The 8,333-nt window shown below is 38.8% G+C and overlaps 1 protein-coding gene across 1 annotated transcript; it reads right to left on the bottom strand.

Annotated features, from left to right (window-relative positions):
• Nucleotides 1–3,848: 3,848 nt before the first annotated feature.
• Nucleotides 3,849–6,502, bottom strand: lpar6a (lysophosphatidic acid receptor 6a). Its single transcript, XM_017491702.3, has 2 exons — nucleotides 6,077–6,502; nucleotides 3,849–5,687 (listed from the first exon to the last, which is right to left on the bottom strand). The coding sequence occupies exon 2, from the start codon at nucleotides 5,683–5,685 to the stop codon at nucleotides 4,546–4,548; it is 1,140 nt and encodes a 379-aa protein (XP_017347191.1). The 5' UTR covers nucleotides 5,686–5,687; nucleotides 6,077–6,502; the 3' UTR covers nucleotides 3,849–4,545.
• Between the last annotated feature and the right edge of the window lie 1,831 nt (nucleotides 6,503–8,333).

Genomic DNA, 8,333 nt, shown 5'->3' with positions numbered 1-8,333 from the left:
GCTGTAAAACATTTGTTAACAGCAAATAATCTGAGGTGCATAACAAAAAAGAAACTTTATATTGATGAAACATGAGGTTTAGCACATTAACCACATATATTTTTAGATGACACTCCTGTAGAGAAGCAAACTTTAAGTGCAGACCACAAGTTATTTGGCTATAAACAGAAGAGCATGCAAAGGTTTGGTTACGGTCATGGAATATGAATTTACAATAAATGCAAACACTTTACTTAAATTAAAATGGCTCTGGGTCTACAGAAACTCTATTGTTTGTTGTTCTTTGACGAAATGCACAGTTGCTCACATGTAAAAGCAAAGATCTCCAACCTGTTTAGACATTACAGGAAGAGGTTCAATGCTGTTATTCTCACCAGTGGAGGCATCACCAAATAAGTATTTTGGTGGTGCAGATAATATTATGAGCAGTGTTTTGTGGAGACAATGCACTACTGTTGTTCATGCATTTTGTATTGTGCATACCACAAACATGCACTACTTGACTATAAACAGACGTGCACGCAAAACCTTTGAGTCTTTATTGATCACGTATACATTACAGCACAGTGAAATTCTTTTCTTCGCATACCCCAGCACATCAGGAAGTTGGGGTCAGAGCGCAGGGTCAGCCATGATACAGCACCCCTGGGGCAGAGAGGGTTAAGGGCCTTGCTCAAGGGCCCAACAGTGGTAGCTTTGCAGTGCTGGGGCTTGAACCCCCGACCTTCTGATTAGTAACCCAGAGTCTTAACCACCAAACCACCACTGCCTCCATGACTTAAATGGAAAAATGTGTGAATAAGCAGGTGAATATGGATTAACAACGTATTTTCAACATCGAGGTTCAACCCTTTTGTATGAATGTGTACGGTGGCCTGGGAAAACCATTCACTTTGTGATGTTTTCACATGTTGTACAGAAAGCTGGTTTAGAAGATTAGAAAATCATCACCTGGTCGTTTTCCAATCTTCAACTGTGCATTTTCAGTGAGCCTGTGCCCGCTGTGCCCAGGAGATTTTCACATTTAAAAAAAAAATACTCAAACCCATCTGGCACTAACAAACATGCCACAGAGTCATGTCACTGAGATCTAGTTTTTTCCTCATTCTCATATTTGACGTAAACATTAACTGAAGATCTTGATCTGTAGCTGCATGAAATAGTGCATTCTTCGTACAGTGGCAAGTCTTATGTAAAAAAAAAAAAAAGGTTTACATGTTGCAAAGCACCATATTCACATATAACTTCCTTCCTGCAAAAGTCTTCTAACAGGAAATAAGACTTGAAAAAAAAGCACAAAAAGCACACTAAGTGCTTTTGGCATTAATGGTGTGATTAAACTCCTTCTAGATGGTTAAGCACCTTCACTTTGAGGCTATTCAAACACCAAACCAGGTCTCAACGCATCCTTTTTGACATTTTTGAATGGAACAACTTTTACCTAGCTAAAATGTTTGTTAACGTTAACAATAACATCAAGTTATTCTATTAATACTATTTTGAGTTAAAAAGATCTTACATTTTGTCATGAAAACTTTGTGTACAATGTAAAATTCTTTTTAAATAGTAATACTATAGTGATACAAAGGACATAGAAGAAATAATCTAATTGTTTGGGAAATGTTTTATTAATCTATTAATTTATCAATAATAACTCCCAGGATATGTCGATTCTAGACTTAAATTCATCACTCTCATAACTGTATACCATGTACCACAAGTTTTATTGTAATTCTTTTTTTTTTAATCATAGTGGTTATGTTTTAAGACAAATAACTCAATAAAAAGCTGGGATATTAGGGGTATATTCATTTAAAAATACTGGAACGAGACTGCGTAATGATTAAAAGGTTATATAACATAGTAAATAACCACTTAAACATTATAATATCATTATAACTAAGTAAATAATTGCTCACATACAAATTACTGTTGTATGTTTCATATATAGTTGCAGTAATCACTCGACCTTAGTCATCAGCATCCAACCAAAATTTTAGTATATTAAAAATCCCACATATTCAGAACTAAATGTTAATGATCAGGTAGTTAGTCTCCCGAGTCTGGCCTCCTACACACTGGCACTCATTTGAGCCAGAGCAGTGAATCAAACCGAAGTCTGACCAAAACAAGATGGAGGATTTGTTTTGTTTTGTTTTGTTTTTTAACAGCACACTCATATTTGGTTTGCCTCTAATAGCTAGCTGAACCACAACCAACACTGAGCCATAATTTCCATCTGCTATGCTTTTTACTCACAAATGTCAATAGCAGGCTTTAAATCTGAGCACAGAGAACAGAGAGGAAAAATATGACAGCAGCATATACTGTGCCTCCAGAAAGTATTCACCCTCTAGTGATGATATTTTTACTGTACTGCAACATCAAATTTAAGTATATTAGAATAGGATCTTTTTGAAATGGCGCTCTGTGGAAATAAAATGAAATCAATGATTTAGATGTCCTCTAATAAACATCTGATAAGTACCACCCCCTGCCCCGCCCCATTCCTTTTAACAGTCTAACTTAGGACTAGTATTTCATTTTCTAGAGCACTCACATTAAATATGTTAAACAGGTATGCCTGTGTTCATTTCAAATTCACCTGTAGCCAATTGTGTGGTCTTACAGTTTAAATGGCAGATCAGATCAACCCTGCTGTCATTAGGACAAAGGAACTGCCCGTGAAGCTTCATGATGAGGGTGTTAGGAGGAAAAAAAGATGGAGAAGGGTCTAAAAAGATCAGCATATATTTGAACCTGCTTATAAAGCACTGTGAAATCCATTATAACATACTGGGAAAAATAGGGCATAAGCCAGCCACTACCAAGATCGGCCAAAGCAAACTGAGTACACAGGCAAGAAGGGCAATTGCCAGAGAAGTGTCCAAGAGGCTAGAAATGATACTGGAGGAGTTACAGAACTCACTGGTTGACACTGGAGAACCTGTGCAGACACCCTCTGGGAGGGTGGCTAGAAGGAAACCACTTCTGAGAAAGGAGTGTGAGAGCGATGACACCAAATTTAACACACCTGCTCCCCATTCACACCTGAGACCTTGTAACACTAATTAGCTAATTGGGACCAATTTGGACATTTTCACTTAGGGGTGTACTCACTTTTATGTGTTTTAGCGGTTTAGCGGTTTGAGGCTGTGTGTTGAGTTATTTTGAGGGGACAGAAAATTTACACTGTTACACAAGCTGTACACTCACTACTTTACATTGTAGCAAAGTGTCATTTCTTCAGTGTTGTCACATGAAAAGATATAATAAAATATTTACAAAAATGTGAGGGGTGTACTCACTTTTGTGAGATACTGTACATCTAATTTATTTTATTTTATTTCTGTAGAGTCACTTCAAACAGAGCAGAAAAAGTCCCATTTTAATATACTTTAATTTGATGTCACAGCCACAACCACATGAGTGTCATAATGTAGTTAAAGCATACAGTGCATATAACACCCATGATTTCCCCACCTCCATGTCAAGGGTTCAAATTCTTCTGCCTGCTCTGGGTGATGTGCATCTCTCTGAAGAGTTAGAGCAGCTGCTTCTGGCTTAGCGGTCGACAGGAAAAAAGGTTGGCACTTTGCCATTAGACACTCCCTTCCACTGTACAAGTATTAGGAAGCTAGTCATCTTAAAATGTCTCCAGAGCAGACATAAACATATTAATTACTTATATATGATTCATACATGTAAAATAAAGTTAAAATGTCACAACAGAGTTGTCAGGGTTCATTCTGTTCGTTCTGTATTTGTAGTTCCTGACATCTCACACCATCTGGCTTTCATCATGTAGATAGTGTTTAATGAAAGAAATATCCTATAATACTGTAATATTTATTTGAAATGTTTTTATTAAACATATGCACAACAACAATAACAACAACAAAAACAGTGCATATGAAAATGTGAGCTAATGCCAATGCACACTAATACTGTAACATAAAGTGCTAAAAATAAAAAGACTTGACACTATGACACATCAGGATGTTAATGTTCCTGTCATTAATGTTTATTTATTTTTTAAATCATTCAAAGCCCCATCAGGAATGATAGTAACAAGTTTTAGTCAATTTGTTGTTCCCAAAACTGTCGTGCTAGTTTCAGCTCAGTTTCAGACTAGAACTCAGATTGGGACTTGAAGCCAGTTTTCATATATAATATATATATGTTAACGCTATTAAAGTGTACTGGTAAAATGCTAATTAATTTACCAACTTACAAAGGTAAGTGCACTAACGTCTGTAGTTTAAGTAATCCTGTAACTCGTTACAGTTGCTGTATCTGGAAAAAAGAAGCTTTTTCAGCAGCTAAATACTTTATTATAGATGGATGTTTTTACACACACAATCCTTTATGGACATCACGCATATTTTGCAGGGTGTAAAAGCACCATGCAGGGTTGCAGAGTCCACAAACTGATCTGATATGTTAAAAGAAAATTACACAGACTCTTCTGAACACTGGTGCAACAATTTTAACGGTCCATTAACTGAGCAGATATTTGTCCCAAATATCCAACCATTTAAAGAGTCATGCAATGGACTCTTGCAGTGGACTGAAGAACATCTTGTTTGTAAGGGTCCTCAGGCTGAAATTAAGGCTGGAACTTGTCTCTGACTGCAATGCTTCAGAGTACTTCATGCTACAGTTTTCGCCCATCTGTGACTTCCTCCTTATGGAGTTTTGAATAGTTTCTGAGGTAAAATAGTACACGATAGGGTCAAAGCAACAGTTGGTTACAGCTATGCACAAGGCTATTGGATAAATGGTCCTGACCACAGTTTCGGCTGCACATCCTTTCAAGGTTTTGGTGCGCACCAGTGAGTAAAACACGAGGTTGACATTATAAGGAATGAAACAGAAGCAGAAGATAAAAAGGTGCACCATTATCATACGTAAGATCTTTGTCTTGTTAAGCTTCCCACCTCTCTTGACTGCTTGTGGCCTCCTCAGAGTCTGAAGAACCATTGCAGAACAGACAACATTAAGCAGCAGTGGTATGAGGAAACCCACAGTCTCTATGAAAATCACCACCTTGGATAGATGAGACTTCCACTGCTTTGAGGAGAAGTTCTCAAAGCAGAACTGGGCAGAGGAGTTGCTACTTTGGCGAGGGGTAGAGTCCAGCAAGAAGCCTGTTGGTAGACTACCTGAGAGCACCAGCACCCATACTGCTACGCATACTATCTTAGCATTGCGCTTGGTCCGAAGTTCCCGCGAACGGAGAGGGTAAACAATGGCCAGGAACCGGTCCACACTGATGCAGGTGAGGAAAAGGATGCTGCCATACATATTTGTGTAAAACAGGGAGACTGACAACTTGCACAGCAAACCACCGAATGGCCAATCCTGTCGGATGAAATAAAAGATCCGCAGTGGTAGCGTGAGAACAAACAGCAGGTCTGACACCACCAGGTTCATCATATAGGTGGTGGTTTCATTGCGGACTTTCAGCGTGCAGGAAAAGATATACATGGCTATTACATTCATAATGAGTCCCACCACAAAGACAATGCTGAACACTGTGCTGTACAGCGGATACTTGAATCCGTCATTCTTGGCGCACACTTGATTATTCTGGTCCAAGCTGTTAGAAATGTTCCAGTTGCTGGAGCGGTAGCTTTCCCACTGGGGAGTTGTATAATCCATCTGTAAGGTGATGTTGTGCATCCCTACAGGAAAGATATAGAATAGGGTAGAAATTATACAGCAGATATACTGTGGAGGGAATTTCCTTGATGCAGGCTCCAGAATGAATGGTTGGTAGGACACAAAGTAAAAGTGAACAGAAGCATTCCTTTAAAGTGTCTTTGACCAAAATGCTCTTGCTGCCCAGGACACAGAGATCTCTTTCATGTGTGTGCTTTCAGAGCAGCATGTGGCTGCAAGCATTCAAACACTTCCCCTCAGCATTCTTCAGTAGAGACACTGGGGTGAAAGCAGTCCTCCCTAGAGACAGGAGACAATCTGTAGCTTCCTCCTCTCCTCCCCCCCTTTTTTTTTTTAACCCTCTGCCCTCGGCGTATTTACCACAAAGGTAGGGAGCTTTCGTCGTACTTACTCAGAATCTCCAGATCAGACAGCTTTTCTATAACGGTTCATTTAGTCCATGAGAAACACTCAGGTCCAGAAGTCAACAATGGTAAAACAAAGTCAAGTGAAATATATCTTCCTGAAGACTAAACATTAAATTGATCCAAAATCAATGACTATAGTATATCCAAAGTGATCCAGTAGCTGTTACTCCTTAGTGTGTTTTGAAATATTCCAACACTTCAAATAGTCCCTTTTGTTTTGTGGAATCACACAGCTGGTCCTGTTTAAGCAAACACAGTCTGAAATCACCTGCGGACTACAACACGCTGCGCTTCCGCAGCACGGATCCAACGCAGTGTCTCAGCATTACTCCCTGAGTGTACGAAAAAGCAATTCACTACTTCTCTTCAGAGCGACTATTTCCTGCCCCACCTCTCTCTCTCTGCTCTCTCTGAGTGAAACAGCCTAAGGATCATTTTGTCTTGTATGTTGAAAGTGTGTGGGGGCAGGGATGGGATAATATGGGTTATCACATCAAATGCTTTTTTTTGCCCACCCTCTGTCCCCTTCACTCTCATCATCTTATGTGGAAACTGGTTTTCATGGCTATAATGTTTAGTCTAATATTCATTTAACATTTATTCTGTTACAATAGACTTCTGAGAGTTGCTTGGAAGGAGCAGATCATTTTGAATGTTGTGTAGTAGTTTCGTCAAAAGGACTTGTTTTCCTACCGACTAGTGTGAAATTCCCTGGTGTCTCACAAGGAGAATTTTTGACCACTATGACTCGTGTGTGGGCATGAGTAGGTCACTACGGTCACTGAGCTTTCTAAAAGAACAGTTAAGGATTTGGGGTGGAGGGTAGACTTAATGATGGTTTGTTTGCAAGCTTTTGTTTTGTGGTATGCTTTTGTCCTGACACTTTACTGAACTTTGCTCAAGTAAAACTTGGCTGCTTTCTTTGATGTTTCCCCACTGTCCACAGGTCAGTCTATTAAACACAAGCTTTTGTTATTAATGAGTTTAAGAGGGAGAGGGACACAGCTGCAGATTTCAAATTATTTCAAAGGATCTATTACTGCAAAGTTGGCTAGTTATCAGATTTTTAATTAGATATAATTTGCATGACATTATTAGTTTGCATTGTTCTGGAAATTATTTTTCAAGGATTTATTTTTAATTCATTTGAATTGATTGACTGAGCCTTCTTTGTATCCAACAAGCTTGTGGAACCTTGTAGACCTTACTAGCTGAGACGCTCATTAAGTTAAACCAAGATAAACAACTATAAACCCTATTCGTTCTGCAATCTGAATCCGCAACCTTGCGCAAATTTAAAAAAAATAAATCATTCTGAAAACGTGATCATGATGTATAAATGTATATAATCGTAATTATAAACACCAATACAAGTCTAAATGCTACTTAAACAGCTAAAGCTGCATCTATAAATTTAAGTATCCATGCATTACATGCACATACACACACACACACACACACACACACACACACACACACACACACACACACAATGACAAGTAGCAGCTTGCACATGTACTACCTTGCAAAAGCACATATGTAGTAAGACAGGCAGCAAAAATCTTCCTTCCTATGGGTAGCTCATGTCTGTACACAACCTGAAATTGCCTAATCCTATACCTGAGCATAAACCCTCTCTAACCGTAAACCTAACCATAAACCAAGGTATAAACCCTGTAAAAACTGTAATTCTAAGTAAACACCCCCTCCTTCCTTAACCCACACATATACACACACTCCCACTCTACTTCAGGGACCTGTACTTCGCTCCTAACAATGGACACCTTTGCAATGTATTATCTAACACATTGTAACAAATGCACACATTGGCATTGGGAAAGGAAAAAAAAAGGGAACAACATGAAAAAACGTCAGCACGTTTTGTCGTCAACATCCTCTTGTCAATTTTAGACCATTCCTTCATGAATCACCCACTTCACTTCTCGTATGAGTTTATATTATAGAATATTTGATTGCGTATTAGTGCCACACATTATGCTACTCTGTGAGTTCAAGCCAATGGGATGACTGAACAAGTAAACACACACATCCAAAAGCAGGGTGCAAAGCTTTCTGCTCTGTGATCAGCAGTGAGCTCATACAAATGTGCCACGGCCTGTTCTGAAAAGACTCACCGAGCCAGACACTCTGAGCCTTCATCTCATTTTCGTTATACAGTGTGTCTATAATACCTGTGTAATTACACCTAAACTTCAGACACAACTATAATGCAATTACTGA

Source organism: Ictalurus punctatus, chromosome 17 (assembly GCF_001660625.3).
Source record: "Ictalurus punctatus breed USDA103 chromosome 17, Coco_2.0, whole genome shotgun sequence".
NCBI classification, from domain to species: Eukaryota; Metazoa; Chordata; class Actinopteri; order Siluriformes; family Ictaluridae; genus Ictalurus; species Ictalurus punctatus.
Note: the sequence above shows the minus strand (reverse complement) of the source record. Positions and strands in the feature narration are given on the sequence as shown.